Raw genomic sequence first — 15954 nt, 5'->3', positions numbered from 1 at the left:
GCGAAATACTTTACAATTGAACTACAAAACAATTCCTTATGTACATTATGTCAGAATCTCAACGATGAAATTTTTCTAGTATTATTGATGGCTAATCCTCTGTCGCACACGGGTCAAAAACAAGTTTAAAAATATAGTAAAACAGAAGCAACATTCGAGTCGTATCACAGGGACTCTTGAAATTTTCAACCAAATGATCGTAACAATGAGGGATTTTTTAGGTTCATAACTTCAATAAAAAATGATTAAGGTAAAAACAAAATTGATAAATAAGCTAATCTACTGTTTCAATATCCGACTTTATCATCGACTCTTATGATTTCAATTCCCTAAGCGGATTCAATCATATTCGATTACAATACTCACTGACAAGCACAATTGGTATTATACGATGTGTGTTCCTAATTTCCTAATTAAGTAAACAGATTTAAGTAGTCGCGAACTAAGCAAACACAACTTAATCAAACACGATAACGAAAAAGTTACGCTAACGTGATTATAATTAAGGATCATACAAACAATCGAATTTAATCAACTTTATCCTATAAGCAACAATCAAATTAATCAAATGAAAGTAATCGAATTAAAGAAACAATTTTATAGGAAGATGAGAAAGTTAAGGCTATCATTAGAAACTTGTTCTTTATCATTGTAAGCCTTATTATTTTCTTTTCAATTATTAAAACCATGGATCCCTTAAGTATGAGTGACTAGTTCTCTTATATTAGGTTCCTTACAGAGGATTCTACTCTAAACATGTGATTCAATGTAATTCTTGGTGGTTGATTTGTAATGATCTTCTTATTGTAATTATATAGTTTTCTTTGAACTTAATGCTTTCTTCTATCTATGGAATTCGGAGAATTGATCTAGAGGGAATGAGACTTAGCGTTAATTAGATTATTCGATCAATAGGACTACGGTATTGTAATGATAGTTTGTATTGCGACATAAATAATCTCATTTATTAGTCTAGTTTTATGTTCTATAAAAAAATTGTATTAACGATGGGAAACTCCCAACATCTGCGGAGTTGCTTTGACGAAGCAAGTATCCTTGTAATTGAAGACTTTTGACATCTGGGGCTGTGAGGCGAAAATCCATGTTTTGTAAAACTATCTTCTGATTTTATGTGCCACAAAACATTTGTTTTAGCAGTTTGAGACTCCAAACATCTAGGGGTTGCTATCACGAACTAGGTCACCTTGAGATTGGAGACTCAGAGCATAACAAGGGTTGAAAGGCTACCGTTTCGTATTTTGTTAAAATGTCATAATTAGATTAGATTTATTATATGAATAGTCATCAAAATTCTCACATCTAGCAATAGATGATTCAAAAGAGGAACTTAATCACTTTTTATCATATCTGACAATTTAACTTGCAACTTTCAAATTTACAATTATACACACAATCAATCAATCGTGCTCCGCGCATCCCTATTTTGTTACTCATAAATTATGTTAGAATCACAAGTACATTCACTTTGTTCTTGTACGAGCTTAAAACAATATTCGTGGATACAAAAATTTACTTGCCACTTTGTGGTTTTTCTTGGCACAATGCGACATAAGTTTTTACCTCAACAAAATTATGTCGTTGTTGAGGATCGTTGATCATTTCAATAAAGAAAATATATGTGATTCTACTTGAAATTTTAGTGCTTTTTAAAATTATGTTTTTATTTTCTGTTATTTATAACTTTGTTGAAAAGATACTACTGAAGTTATCGGTTTGTTTGGTTTATGCAAGGTGCGAGGTTGAAAGATTTGTAGTTTGATCAAGAAATCGAGAGAATCGCTAGAGTAATCTGGCAAGCTATTTGAGTAATTAAACAACAAGAAGAAAATATGGATGAACCATATAACCGTATTCTGGAACATTTTGAACTTCATACTGATGACGAAGGAGTAAACTATGGATTCAAACCGACAACTCCATATAACTTCAAGATACAAAAATTTGTTCTTACAGGTATAAGATACTCCATTTGATGAAAGTGCTCTGATTGATGCATATGAACACTTAGCAAATTTCAGATGCAAGTTCACTCTGCAATCCAATGGGTGTAACTCAAAGAAATAAGAAGTTGTGACTATTTCTAATAATACCGAATGGCTGACATAATCGAATTCGAGCAAGGAAACACCCAGTCTCTATGATGCATGGTAAATGTATAAATTAATGATAAAACTTTGTCCTTCGCATAATCTTGATGATTTGGAATACATACATACTTTACCAAAGGATTTATAGAGAAACCAGAGTGATCTTGAATACTATTAACAAGAATACAGAAGCATCCCACGGAAATCTAGAAACACATATTTGGGAGCTATTAAAGCAAAGGGGGTGCTAAATATATGAAGTTAAAGAAATTTTATCTTCAAAAGCATTACCATAAAGGAAGGTGAATATATGAAGTTTCTAAGGTTGTTTAATAGCTTGTCGGTCACTATATCGTTATTTGAAGTCTTTTATTTAATGAGAGACAAGAAAAGATGGAGAAAATATCACATGAAATAAGTAGAGGGTAATAAACTTTTCATTGTATTTCATCCTACTGTATTACTATTGAATTGTATATGTATCTATACAAAATGATTAGACTAAAAAAATCCTCTGCTGATCCATAAAATTTGGATGCTTTGGAAAGAAAATAAAGACCCAACAAACTATTGAGTCATGATGTTCAAAAGAGAAACTCTAGATTTCACCAAACGCCTAAACACACATTCCAAACCATTTTCTATCCTTTCAACTGCATTCTCCAAAGCCTCCAAACTTTCATGTGTTGCCCGCATCTTGGAAGCATCAGAACCTTCTCTTAAAAGGGTTCTCAAAGATGCTTCTACACACTGCAATTCATTGAAACTCTCTAAATTCTCTTCACACGATACTTCCTTTCTATGCACCAACTTTGCCACTTTCAACCATTTGGTTGCCTTTGACTTGGAAGCCAAGAAAGACAAAATGGATCGAAAGATAGACATGTTCATAACAATGACCTCTCTAAGAACATTTATCACAGCAACAACATCTTGATCTTGATTTAAAAGGGAGGAAGCGCCAAATTTACATTCCATATGTTTTAAAGATGAGATAAGTTTTGTGACATTCTTCTTCATCTTCTTTGAGAAGAATTTATATTCGGATACACTTTTTTCAATGCTTGAATCTCCCTTTCTCCTTCTTAGAGAAGAGTGAAGTGATTGAACATTTTCTCTAATTTCTAACAAGGTGTCTCTTGTGATGCCACAAATATCCAAAATTTTAATTGAACCATCCAACAACTCTTCCACAAATTTCTCACCTTGATGATGAGAAATGACCTTTTGTATTGATGCCATATTGAGAAGATCCTCCAAAGAGATATACAAATCTTCAAGCATGGAAAGACCATTGGTAATTGAATCAGATGTAGATGTGGCTTCCCATGTCTTGATTTTGTTGAGTTCTTGTTCAATTCTTGTAGAGCTTGGATGAGATTGAGAAGGAAAACTATTTGAACGAACATGGTACTTGCTTGCCATCTTAATTGCTCTTTAATTTGTTGTTTCTTCTTTTTTTTTCGTTTCCTAAGATGATTGTTAAGCTGAATGTTTGTGTGATGTTACCAAACCCTTGAATCTCTCTTTATATAAGAGCTACTCATGAAATTGGTTGATAATTATTAATATCACATAATGAAGAAATAAAATAGGTAGCACTTGTTAATGATGGTGTAGAGCATGTGGTGCATGCATGAATATGGTAAGCTTGTCAGTGTTGTCACATGTCAACCCTACATTGTCAATTTGTTAATAGTATGACATGTCATATTCTGCAAAGATGCTATGAGTCTGAAATGTGTTTGAGGTGCATGATGAATATAGCTGGCATGTCTTCCGAGTGTTGGTTATCAGAAAACATGATTAGTCATCATTTAATTTGCTTCCTCTAACACATGACACTTATCATTGCAATTATAAAAATTGGTGCTGCTTATTGCTTCTCAGATGGCATGCCACTGGTGCAATTAATCCATTATTAATAAAAATAAAAATAATATATCAGAAAATTGCCAGAAAATTATTGTAGCATCTTTTTATCATTTCCCACAAGATCTGGATCTCATCCTTGTAATATCGATTGTTTAATTTAAACCATTTTATAGTTCTAGCACCTCAACAATGAAACATACCAGAAAATAGATATCTCTGAATCAAAAACAACACTTTTTTTATATTAGAAAGTAACTAGTGACTAATGAGGTTTTCGGTTTAATAGTGCACAATGTTCGGCACAAGTGTGACAAGCTTACCAAATTTTAAGGAAAATGCTCACATTTGATTTAGAGAGGTTAACTGCATGTACTGCATGCACATATTGCAATTATGGAATACAATACTTGTGGAATATGCGCTTGAAAGGCCATGAGAAAATGAGTTGATTCTGTATTTGTGTATGCTTGTTTTGGTAAAATCAACTAGGTCTTACCCATGATTAAAAGGCTTCCATCTTGCTCTTTAGTTTGTTGTTTCTTCTTCTAATGTTTGGTGATGTTACCAAGTGCTCTTGACTCTCTTTTTGTAAGAGCTATTCATGATTCTGGAGACATTTCAATCATTCTTCGTAAATTGTTGGGTTGTGCTAGATACTCACTCCAAGATTTAAGCTTAAGTTACAACCAAATTACTGACACATTTCCTTATTTTTCAATGTTCCCATCTCTAATAGTAATCGACCTTTCAAATACACTCTTCCTTCCATATCTTGTTGGATATGATCAAAATATAGATACCAAACGAAATTATATGCAATTTATATTTATATTAATCGGTTGTGTGCATCAATGACATGTAAGAAGCAATAAGCATCACCAATTTTTATAATTGCAATTATGAGTGGTATGTGTCAGCAGAGATGGCAAACTAATTGAATACTAATGATGTTTTCTGATTACCAACACTTGAAAGACATGCCAGTTATATTCATCATGCACCTAAAACACATTTCAATAATATAAGCATCTTGCAGAATACCATTAACAAATTCACAATGTTGGGTTGACATGTGACAAGCTTACCATATTCAAAGGGAAATCCATGCATGCATCCACATGCTTTACACCATCATTAACAAGTGCTACCTATTTTATTTCTTTATTACTATATGATATTAATAATTATCAACCAATATCATGATTCATGAGTAGGTCTTATATAAAGAGAGGTTCAAGGGCTTGGTAACATCACACAAACATTCAGCTTTGCAATTTATCTTTGAAGAAAATAAGAACAAACTAAAGAGCAATATGGCAACAAAAAACCATGTTCGCTCTAATAGTTTTCCATCTCAATCTCATCCTAACTCAACAAGAATAGAACAAGAGCTAAGCAAAATCAAGACATGGGAAACCACATCAACATCCACATCTGATTCAATTACCATTGGCCTTTCTTTGCTGGAAGATTTGTATACTTCATTGGAAGATTTTCTCAATATGGCATCAACACAAAAGGCCATTTCTCGGCATCAAGGTGAGAATTTTGTGGAAGAGTTGTTGGATGGTTCGGTGAAATTTTTGGATGTTTGTGGTATTACAAGAGACACCATGTTAGACATTAAAGAAAATGTTGAAGCCCTTCACTGTTCTCTTAGAAGAAGAAAGGGAGATTCAAGCATCGAATCAAGTGGAGCCGAATATAACTTCTTCACAAAAAAGATGAAGAAAAATGTCACAAAGTTGATCACATCTCTAAAACAAATGGAAAGTAAATTTGGAGCTTCCACACTTTTGAACCAAGATCAAGAAGTTGTTTCTGTGATAAGAGTTCTTAGAGAGGTTATAGTAATGAACATGTCTATCTTTCAATCCACTTTGTCTTTCTTGGCTTCCAAGTCAAAGGCAACCAAATGGTTGAAAATGGCAAAGTTGATGCATAAGAAGAGAATATCATGTGAGGAGGAGAATTTAAATGAATTGCAGCGTGTGGATGCATCCTTAAGAACCCTTTTACGCGAAGGTTCTGATGTTGCCAAGATGCAGGTTGCACTTGAAAGTTTTGAAGCTTTGGAGAATGCAATTGAAGGGTTAGAGAAAGGTTTGGAAAGTGTATTTAGGTGTTTGGTTAAAACTAGAGTTTGTCTTTTGAACATGACTCAATAGTTTGATGGGTCTTTATTTTCTCCCCAAAGCAAAAGCATCCAAATTTTAAGGATCTGCTGAGGATTGAAAAAAAATTGTTTGTATACATACATATATCATGTGTAAATTCTAGAACAAAGTAGATATCATGTGTAAAATCTAAAATATTAAGCATAGAATAAAAGTAGTATAATTCCTTTTTTCAATGAAAATCTACATACAATAACTTCAAAATGGTTTAACAATTCATCAGCTTCAACTTACTACCACTTTGAAAGCCAATTTTGTTCTAAAAAACACCACAAAGCAAATATGCTATAGGCTTGCACTGTGTGTTTCAGATCTAAGGAGACCACTACATATGATCTGTGTATTTCAGTTCTAAGAAGACCACTACATAAGAACTCTTTTTACCTTTTTGTGTTTGCAGCATCCTTGGGAGTGACCATCTACTATTCAATGGGCATATAAACACTCTACTTCTTCACTAGACCACCAAACCCATAAAAAAACATTAAACTTAGATTGGGAGGGGCGGCGCGAACGCAGGCCCCCGCAACAACAAATTATGACGTAGGTTCCACCATTTGGGTAGACCTTAGGCTAGCACCCCTCCTAAGTGCAATGGAGGTCACTTGCCTAGGCCATGGACCTTGATGATCATCCATTGACCCCATCCAGGTAAGTATGTTACACTGAATCACACACTTTTTCTTGATACCTCATGTTCCATACTATTCACTCTAACAATTCCGATGTGGGGCTAGGGTTAACATGATATGTTTTGTGAAAGATAATCGTCATTTAAATCTAAGACATATTTGTTCCCAAGATTTAGTGCTGGAATTGTATGTACACAGTCTATATCAACTTAGTGGATCAACAATTCATACACCAACTCACATTTGCAACCTCCATTAGGATTGCATGACTTTGCTCTTGTTATGAAATCAACTAAGATCAAATCTTACCATTCATATCAGTTTTTATTTTGTTTCAAGTTAAGGTTTTTAATCTTGAAAAAGTAGATCAATGTTAATTTTGTTACTATAATGTAAGTTCCAGGACTATATTTTATGTTATGTTATATTTTATGCTAAAATAAAAAACAAAGTTTGAATAAATTGAAAAAAAATAGAGTATCTACTTACAAAGTTTATCTTAAAAAACATACAAATATATTGAACTAAATTTGTAGGACTTTACCCAAAAATGAGTCCTTCCAAAAATTCTCAAAGGCTTGAGTTAAAACCAAGCCTAAGAGGGGGTTTGGAAATAGTTTTCAACCAGCAATAGACGCGCCTCAGATAGAACCTCATTGCCCTAAGCGCAAAAATATTTGTTTCAAATGTTATTTTTATTACTATAATTTTAGGAAAACAAAAAATATTTTATTGTGTTTTGATTCTCACATCTCTGTTATTTTTGAATTTTGTAATATTCTTAGTTGAAGTAACTATTAAGGGAATATACATATTTAGAGTAATGGTTGGATAGTTAGAGTAATGGTTGGTTTGTTAAACCATTTTATTCAAAATGATATATTTTTTGTCTTTGCGAGAGTTCGAACCCGTGACCTCCAATAGAGTAAGTATTGTATCTAACCTTTTGAATAGTAAAAATGAGTTTTGGGAAGTGTCACATAGAACTATGAGATGATACGACACAAATGAAATAGAATTGTTAGCATGAGAATGCGCGCTTCTGTTTTAATATATTATAATAGACGTTTTAATTGTATCTCTGTGTGTCGAATATGATCACACGTATATTTATATGCAAAAAAGGTATACCTAATAAATAATAATATAATTTACACTTATGACTAATTAAATATCAATTAATACTAATTGATTGATAACGGATTCTCAACACTCCCCCTTAAGCCGGATTGTATATATTGTATGATTCTAGCTTGTTACAAATATAGTTCATTCGAGAACCTTTGAGAGACTTGGTAAACATATCAGCCAGTTGATCTTCAGATTTGACAAATTTTATGGTTATTTCTCCTGACAGTACCTTGTCTCTTACATAGTGACAATCTATTTATGTGTTTGGTCTGTTCATGGAAAACCGGATTGGATGCAATTTGAGTGCCGCTTGATTGTCGCATATGAGTTTTGTGACCTAAATGTCTCCCAACCTAAATTCTGAAAGCAAACTCTTAAGTCATGCAAGTTCCTTCAATGTTGCTTCCATAACACGATATTCAGCTTCAGCACTAGATAGTTCAATTGTATTTTGTTTCTTTCTCATCCATGAGATCATATTTCCTCCAATAAGAACACAATATCCAGAAGTGAATCTCTTATCCGATGATGATCCTGCCTAGTCTGCATCTAAATAACTGCATTCCAATAAGTATCACAAGAAGCGCTCAGGAACTAACTCACAATGCTCACTGCAAAAGTAATATCTGGTCTGATGATGGTAAGATAGTTGAGTCTACCCACTAAACGTCAATATCTTCCCGATTCTTTCAATAGCTCCCCCTGACCCGAAAGAAGCTTGACGTTGGAATCCATAGAAGTATCCATCAGACGACAGTCAAGCATACCAATTTCAATTAGGATGTCTAATGCATACTTACGTTGGATAATTGCAATGCCTGATAAGGACTGAGCAACTTCAATACCTAAGAAGTATTTGAGTGGATCCAAATCTTTTGTCTGAAATTTTTTGAAAAGACGAGTTTTGAATCGCTGGATACCCTATGTATCGTCTCCAGTGATAACAATGTCATCAACATAGACCACAAGAAAGATGCGTTGACCGGTGGAGGAATGAAGGAAAAAAAATAAAGTGATATGTTTCACATCTAGCCATATCAAACTGTATCAAGGTAGAACTGAATTGACCAAACCAAACACGTGGAAATTGTATCAAGACTCTGATATCATGTTGTAATTGTATCTCTGTGTGTCGAATAATAAGATCACACATACTATATATTTATATACAAAATAGATATACACCGTAGATAATAATATAATTTACACTTATAACTAATTGAATATCAATAAATACTAACCGATTGATAACGGATTCTCAACAATTTCAATTAGATACATATAGTTGATGATGTTTATTAATCTAACTTCAGTTTATATTTTATATAGGTGACTACTTTTTTTCTTCTAGATGTGGTTGACCTTTTTTCATGAAGTTGAAAAGTCACTTGGTGTTTTCATGAGTATTGGATTATAAGCACAGTTTCGTACCGTCATATATAATAACATGAACCTAAACTTATATTTGTCGGTGTTGTAAATAGTAATTATTTCTATTAGTAATGAGGCTCATTAGTCAAAGCTCATTAGGTTTTCTATTCTCTCTTATTTAAAGCATGTAGATGTAACATGTAAGAATTACTTTTTAATATATCAGTAAAATATTTTACAACATGGTATCAAGAACTCCCGATTTTGGGGGATTCGGTTCCGCCTAAACCTTAGCCGCCTTGTAGCGGAGTTTTTTTTTACTGCAGTTTGCAATTTGTTGTTGTTTTTGGGTGTTTGGGTCATTGTTGTTTTGTGTTGTAGCACATCGTGCTTCTTGTTTTTGTTCACTCATCTTTGAAACCCTAACCCATCTTGTTTCTTGGTTTGTTTTCTCTCGATTGTCCTTTCAATGGCTGAGATTATTAACGATCAACCACCTCCACCTCCACCTCCCACAAATCCACCAGCCCCATTTAATGCTAAGGATTTTGTCGTTCAAAAAGGTTATTGGCTTACCGGCAATGTTGCTACACATGTCCAGGATACTGAAAGCTTTGAAAAGAGGGGAACTGATCTTTCCTCCTTCAGTCAGAATGATGTGGAACGGTTGAAGTCTATGCTTGACTCCATGAGTAAGCCTTCTGGTTCTGGGTCTCTAGCAGTTACTAGTAAGAGTTTGTGTTCCCGATCTCTTACTCTTTGTGGTAATATTCCTAAGAATGCGTGGATTCTTGACTCTGGTGCTACTAATCATATGACATTTGATTCCACATTATTATGCTCTTATACCACACCTTCGAGTATTCCTTATATCACTGTTGCTGATGGCTTTCATGCTTGTGTTGTTGGCACTGGAAATATTGACTTGCAACCTCCATTCCAGTTGCAATTTGTGCTTCATGTTCCCACACTTTCCCACAATTTTATTTCCATCCATAAGCTTACCCGTGATTTGAATTGTAAAGTAATTTTTTCTATGTCCCATTGTGTTTTTCAGGACCTTACCACGGGGCAGACGATTGGAATTGCTAAGGAAAAGGAAGGGTTATACTACTTCTCTGATGACCATCCAAAGGTGTTGTCCTCCTGTTTCTAGTCTCAGTCTTCCTCTTCAGCCTCACAAATTTGGCTTCAGCACAAGCGTCTCGGTCATCCTCCATTTTATATAATTAAGTCTATGTTTCCGTCGTTGTTCTTACACCATTCTGTTGAGTCTTTTAAGTGTGATGTTTGCCAGTTGGCAAAACACAATCGTGTATCTTTTCCTTCCAGTTTTAATAAAAGTGATGAACCTTTTGATTTGATTCATTCTGATGTTTGGGGACCTGCCCCTACCTCTAATATTTTTGGTGCAAAATGGTTTGTCTCATTTATTGATGATTGTACTCGGGTAACTTGGATTTTCTTGATGAATACTAAATCCGAAGTACCACAAATATTTATCCAATTTTATAATATGGTACAAACGCAATTTGGGAAAGGCATAAAAAGAATTCGTTCTGACAATGGTAAAGAATATGTCAATCATACCTTTTCCAACTTCACTAGTAAACATGGCATTCTCCATGAATTCACATGTGTTGACACCCCACAACAAAACGGTGTCGCAGAAAGAAAAAATCGTCATTTACTTGAAGTTGCTAGATCTCTCCTTTTTCAAATGTCTGTTCCTACCTCTTATTGGGGTGAGGTAATTCTTACTGCTGCCTATCTGATTAACCGGGTCCCATCTCGAGTGTTAGGTAATAAAAGTCCTGCCCAATTTATGCTTTCACGTTTTCCATCTGTTCCTATCTTACACACTCTTGAGTCTCGCATTTTTGGTTGTGTTGCTTTTGTTCATGTTCACAAACAATATCGCAACAAATTGGATCCCCGTGCTGTCAGATGTATCTTTCTGGGTTATGCACCCAACAAAAGAGGGTACAAATGTTATCATCCTCCGAGTCGAAAATTCTTTGTCCCCAAAGATGTCACCTTTCATGAAAATGTGTCATATTTCACTCGTTCTCAGTCTCTGGGGGAGAACATAAGTGACTTAGAGTCAGAGTCAGAGTCTTAGTCTGAGTTTCTGATCCTTGGTCCTAGCCTCCCTAGAACACCTATCAGTGTTCCCTCTGTTGAACCCGAGTTGTCACCTAGTTTGAGTTTGAGTCCTAGTTCAACACCTGAATCTGAGCCAGTAAGTGTTCCTGGTCCTTCAAGGCCTTCTGTTTTACAGGAATCAGCACCTCCAGCACCAACTCTAGTGTATCAGAGAAGAAGTAAACCTGACCTTCTCCAGAAACAAATTCAATCGCCTGAACCGGAGGTAAGTACTGAAAATGATTCCTCTAGTGATGATTGTGCCATTTCTGATACTTGTGACACTAATCCAGTTGATTTACCCATTGCTTTGAGGAAGGATAAAAGATCTTGTCTCTCCCTATATCGACACCCTATCTCTCAATATGTCTCCACTAAACATCTTTCCACACAATATCAAAGTTTTATTGCAGCTGTTGATTCTGTGAAAATCCCATCATCTGTTGAAGAAGCATTGCAAAATAGAAATTGGTTCCAAGCTATGGATGAGGAAATGAGAGCACTTGAAAAAAATGGTACTTGGGAGATTATTGAAAGGAAAAGAGACAAAAGTCCAGTTGGATGCAGATGGATCTATATTGTAAAGTACAAATCTGATGGTACACTTGATCGGTACAAAGCAAGACTAGTGGCAAAAGGTTATACTCAGACGTATGGTATTGATTATGAGGAGACATTTGCCCCAGTGACAAAGATGAATACTGTTCGAATTTTACTATCTCTTGCTGCTTCATGTGGATGGGAATTGCAACAGTTTGATGTTAAAAATGCGTTCTTGCATGGAGACTTAGAGGAAGAAGTGTATATGGAGATTCCACCAGGTGTTGGCATAACAAATGGAGCTAACAAGGTGTGTAAATTGAAGAAAGCCTTATATGGACTAAAGCAGTCCCCTCGGGCATGGTTTGGAAGATTCACAAAGGCAATGATGTGCTTGGGCTATAAGCAAAGTCAAGGAGACCACACTTTATTTTTTAAACATTCACAAGGAGGAAAACTGACTGTACTTCTTGTTTATGTTGATGATATTATTGTTACAGGAGATGATTTGATTGAGAGACATTTCCTCAAAGAGAAATTATCAGCAGAGTTTGAGATGAAAGACCTTGGGCAACTCAAGTATTTCTTGGGAATTGAGGTAGCCTACTCAAAGCAAGGCATCTTTATTTCTCAAAGGAAGTATGTGTTTGATCTTTTGCAGGAAACTGGCAAACTTGGATGCAAACCTGCAAGTGTTCCCATTGAACAAAATCACAGGATAAACTTTGAGGAGGAAAGTGACAAAGTTGACAAGGGTCAATATCAGAGATTAGTGGGAAAATTGATTTACTTGGCACACACTAGACCAGATTTGGCATATGCAGTCAGTGTGGTGAGCCAATTCATGCATGATCCGAGGGTGAGACATTTGCAGGCTGTAGACCGCGTTCTACAATATCTTAAAGCAATTCCAGGGAGAGGACTTTTGTTTAAAAGAGGTGGAAATCTAACTATGGAGACTTACACTGATGCGGATTATGTCGGATCAGTGAGTGACAGAAGATCTACGTCAGGCTATTGTACTTTTCTGTGTGGTAACCTTGTAGCTTGGAAGAGTAAGAAGCAAAGTGTAGTTGCTCGATCAAGCGCCGAGGCAGAATTTAGAGCTATGGCACTAGGAATTTGTGAGCTATTGTGGATGAAACAAATTCTAGAAGACTTGAAGATACAATGTGAAGGTCCTATGACATTGTTTTGTGACAATAAATCGGCTATTAGTATTGCTCATAATCCTGTTCAGCATGACAGGACTAAACACATTGAGATTGACCGACATTTTATCAAAGAGAAGTTGGATAGTGGACTGATAACTACATCTTACGTTCCTTCCGGGCATCAGCTGGCAGATGTGTTAACAAAAGGCTTACCAACAGAAAGATTCAAGCAACTTACTTGCAAGCTGGGAATGATAGATATCCATTCATCAGCTTGAGGGGGAGTGTTGTAAATATTAGATTGTAAATAGTAATTATTTCTATTAGTAATGAGGCCCATTAGTCAAAGCCCATTAGGTTTTCTATTCTCTCTTATTTAAAGCATGTAGATGTAACATGTAAAAATTACTTTTTAATATATCAGTAAAATATTTTACAACAGTCGACTTTATTCAGAAAGCACTATACCCCTTACTAGATGCAATTTAAAAGCTGAATCGATATCACCACAACGAACACAAGCCTCTATAACCGCATTTATCACTATAGTATTTAACTTTCCAAAATGTTTCATCGCAACCTTAATTTCATTCAAAATCTGAAACCAAAACAGTAATTAAATGCCTCTAGAATAAATACCCAACTTCTTCTGATATGTGTATATTTTCTTTGACACACTGTTATTTCTGCCTTGGAAAGTGACCATGTCATGAACATAGTCGCACCATAATAATTGGATCCCTACAAACCTCTGTAAATAGTGAGTAATCAACATTTGATTGTTGGAAACAGTTTTTGAATGGTAGAAAAAAAATGTTTGAACCAACTTCAAGATGGTTGCTTGAGCCTACTTATGGAGTCGACAAATTACTTTTTCCCTCTGTCGACACAATGCAACTCATTGAAACTCTCCAAGTTCTCTTCACAAGATAGAAATGTTTGTCCAATTAACTTCTTTAAGCACACTACTTAAAGCAGTGAGTTCATAACCTTCATTCAACAATGGGAATACTACAAAATCTCCATCCATTATATCATCAACTTCCTAACATTCTTAATATCTTCTTTGACACTAACAATATATAATACCAAGCAATTCATGCTTCATTCAAGAATATAATGCATCACATGTGAGCATGCATGTGGTAGAAACACGAGTTTTCCTTTTAAATTAGTAAACTTGTCACACTTGTGCCAAACACTCTTGCCAAATATAAAACTTCTTAAATCACTTTGTTTCTAATTAAAAAGAATGCGTTGTTTTGGTTCAGAGGTATCTATTTGCCTGGCATGTTCCATTGTTGAGGAGCTAAATAGTTTAAAGAATGGATTATCGAAAGATGAGATCCAGATCTTGTTGGATATGATCAAGCCAAACTAAATTATATACAATTTTTATTCTATTAATTGGTTGTGTGTGCATGAATGACATGTAAGAAGCAATAAGAAACATCAATTTTTATAATGGCAATTATGAGTGTTATGTCTCTACAGAGATAGCAAACTAGTTGAATACTAATGATGTTTTCTGATTACCAACACTTGAAAGACATGCCAGTGATATTCATCGTGCACCTAAAACACATTTCAATGATATAAGCATCTTGCAGAATACCATTAATAAATTCACAATGTTGGGTTGACATGTGACATGCTTACCATATTCAAAGGAAAACTCATGCAAGCACCACATGCTCTACACCTCCATTAACAAGTGCTACCTATTTTATTTCTTTATTATATGATATTAATAATGAGTAGGTCTTATATAAAGAGAGGTTCAAGGGCTTGGTAACATCACACAAACATTCAGCTTTGCAATTATCTTTGAAGAAAATAAAAACAAATTAAAGAGCAATATGGCAACAAAGAATCATGTTCGCTCTAATAGTTTTCCTTCTCAATCTCATCCTAACTCCACTAGAATAGAACAAGAGCTAAGCAAAATCAAGACATGGGAAACCACATCAACATCCACATCTGATTCAATTACCATTGGCCTTTCTTTGCTGGAAGATTTGTATATTTCATTGGAAGATTTTCTCAATATGGCATCGACACAAAAGGCCATTTCTCGGCATCAAGGTGAGAATTTTGTGGAAGAGTTGTTGGATGGTTCGGTGAAATTTTTGGATGTTTGTGGTATTACAAGAGACACCATGTTAGACATTAAAGAAAATGTTGAAGCCCTTCACTGTTCTCTTAGAAGAAGAAAGGGAGATTCAAGCATCGAATCAAGTGTAGCCGAATATAACTTCTTCACAAAGAAGATGAAGAAAAATGTCAAAAAGTTGATCACATCTCTAAAACAAATGGAAAGTAAATTTGGAGCTTCCACACTTTTGAACCAAGATCAAGAAGTCATTTCTGTGATAAGAGTTCTTAGAGAGGTTATACTAATGAACATGTCTATCTTTCAATCCATTTTGTCTTTCTTGGCTCCCAAGTCAAAGGCAACCAAATGGTTGAAAATGGCAAAGTTGATGCATAGGAGGACATCATCATGTGAGGAGGAGAATTTAAATGAACTGCAGTGTGTGGATGCATCCTTAAGGACCCTTTTACGCGAAGGTTCTGATGTTGTCAAGATGCAGGTTGCACATGAATGTTTTGAAGCATTGGAGAGTGCAACTGAAGGGCTAGAGAAAGGTTTGGAAAGTGTATTTAGGCGTTTGGTTAAAACTAGAGTTTGTCTTTTGAACATGACTCAATAGTTTGTTGGGTCTTTATTTTCTCCCCAAAGCAAAAGCATCCAAATTTTAAGGATCTGCTGAGGATTGAAATTTTTTGTTTCTGTAGATACATACAATTCAATAGTCAC

The 15954-nt window shown here is 34.9% G+C and overlaps 3 protein-coding genes, 1 long non-coding RNA gene, 1 other non-coding gene and 1 pseudogene across 6 annotated transcripts in view; 3 read left to right on the top strand and 3 right to left on the bottom strand.

Annotated features, from left to right (window-relative positions):
* The window catches only part of LOC127120067 (uncharacterized), a 180549-nt gene extending 180486 nt beyond the window's left edge, over positions 1 to 63 (top strand). For both annotated transcript variants that reach the window (XR_007803048.1, XR_007803047.1), the window contains exon 5: positions 2 to 63. This is a non-coding gene — a long non-coding RNA (uncharacterized LOC127120067). The remainder of the gene's footprint in view (position 1) is intronic.
* A 2467-nt stretch (positions 64 to 2530) lies between these two features.
* On the bottom strand, positions 2531 to 3695 carry LOC127120066 (uncharacterized). Its single transcript, XM_051050447.1, has one exon. The coding sequence runs from the start codon at positions 3531 to 3533 to the stop codon at positions 2676 to 2678; it is 858 nt and encodes a 285-aa protein (XP_050906404.1). The 5' UTR covers positions 3534 to 3695; the 3' UTR covers positions 2531 to 2675.
* A 1546-nt stretch (positions 3696 to 5241) lies between these two features.
* LOC127120061 (uncharacterized) lies at positions 5242 to 6410 on the top strand. Its single transcript, XM_051050443.1, has one exon. The coding sequence runs from the start codon at positions 5297 to 5299 to the stop codon at positions 6149 to 6151; it is 855 nt and encodes a 284-aa protein (XP_050906400.1). The 5' UTR covers positions 5242 to 5296; the 3' UTR covers positions 6152 to 6410.
* A 248-nt stretch (positions 6411 to 6658) lies between these two features.
* LOC127124180 (U1 spliceosomal RNA) lies at positions 6659 to 6819 on the bottom strand. Its single transcript, XR_007803807.1, has one exon. It is a non-coding gene; the product is annotated as a U1 spliceosomal RNA (small nuclear RNA).
* Positions 6820 to 7328: 509 nt separating this feature from the next.
* On the bottom strand, positions 7329 to 7467 carry LOC127124521 (uncharacterized; annotated as a pseudogene).
* A 7468-nt stretch (positions 7468 to 14935) lies between these two features.
* Positions 14936 to 15923, top strand: LOC127120059 (uncharacterized). Its single transcript, XM_051050440.1, has one exon. It carries the CDS (start codon positions 14993 to 14995, stop codon positions 15845 to 15847), a length of 855 nt encoding a protein of 284 aa, XP_050906397.1. The 5' UTR covers positions 14936 to 14992; the 3' UTR covers positions 15848 to 15923.
* The last annotated feature ends 31 nt before the right edge of the window (positions 15924 to 15954 follow it).

This window comes from Lathyrus oleraceus, chromosome 2, assembly GCF_024323335.1.
Source record: "Lathyrus oleraceus cultivar Zhongwan6 chromosome 2, CAAS_Psat_ZW6_1.0, whole genome shotgun sequence".
Taxonomy (NCBI): Eukaryota; Viridiplantae; Streptophyta; class Magnoliopsida; order Fabales; family Fabaceae; genus Lathyrus; species Lathyrus oleraceus.
Note: the sequence above shows the minus strand (reverse complement) of the source record. Positions and strands in the feature narration are given on the sequence as shown.

Bases quoted from the DNA above. Each gene is read 5' to 3' on its own strand.
- LOC127120061 (XM_051050443.1), top strand. From the start codon at position 5,297: ATGGCAACAAAAAACCATGTTCGCTCTAATAGTTTTCCATCTCAATCT.
- LOC127120066 (XM_051050447.1), bottom strand. From the start codon at position 3,533: ATGGCAAGCAAGTACCATGTTCGTTCAAATAGTTTTCCTTCTCAATCT.
- LOC127120059 (XM_051050440.1), top strand. From the start codon at position 14,993: ATGGCAACAAAGAATCATGTTCGCTCTAATAGTTTTCCTTCTCAATCT.